At 37.4% G+C, this 601-nt stretch overlaps 1 protein-coding gene across 1 annotated transcript in view; it reads right to left on the bottom strand.

Moving 5' to 3' along the window:
* LOC110011886 overlaps positions 1-601 on the bottom strand; it is an 11,236-nt gene that overhangs the window by 971 nt on the left and 9,664 nt on the right. Inside the window, 1 exon segment of the mRNA XM_020693471.1 lies at positions 51-528. Coding sequence (XP_020549130.1) covers positions 51-528 — 478 coding nt within the window.

Below are 601 nucleotides of genomic sequence, written 5' to 3'. Positions count from 1 at the left end.
CTGTTCAATTACTGATAAACTGATCAAAAATCTAAGTGTGCATCCACTACAGGTGAATATGTTTCAGTAAAATCAATTCCGGGCTTTTGAGTAAAGCCTTGGGCCACAAGTCTAGCTTTGTACCTTACAACTTCATTTCGTTCATTTCTCTTGCGTATGAACACCCACTTATAGCCAACAGGTTTGACACCTTTTGGTGTTGGAGTTATAGGTCCAAATACTTCTCGTTTATTTAGTGAGTCTAGCTCATCTTGTATGGCCTTTTTCCAACTTTTCCAATCATTTCGATGTCTACATTCCTCCATAGTTTGAGGATCATTTTCATCTTCATCCATGATTTGGACGGCTACAGAATAGGCAAAAATATCATTCATTTCAATTTCTTTACGATACCAACCTAAACTGTTATGAGCATAATTAATAGACATCTCGTAACTGTCCTCGAGATCTTGCTCATTGCTTTTGGAGTCATCAGATAAAACCGCTTCAGGGATTTTATCCTTAGAGACACTAGTGGTCATAATCTCACTATCTCAGAAATATATAATCCAGCTAACTTATCCAGAGAATCAGTTATTCGTACCGGCAAGAGCAGATTTTG

Source organism: Sesamum indicum, linkage group LG4 (genome assembly GCF_000512975.1).
Source record: "Sesamum indicum cultivar Zhongzhi No. 13 linkage group LG4, S_indicum_v1.0, whole genome shotgun sequence".
NCBI classification, from domain to species: domain Eukaryota; kingdom Viridiplantae; phylum Streptophyta; class Magnoliopsida; order Lamiales; family Pedaliaceae; genus Sesamum; species Sesamum indicum.
This window is presented reverse-complemented; position numbering and strand designations above follow the sequence as displayed.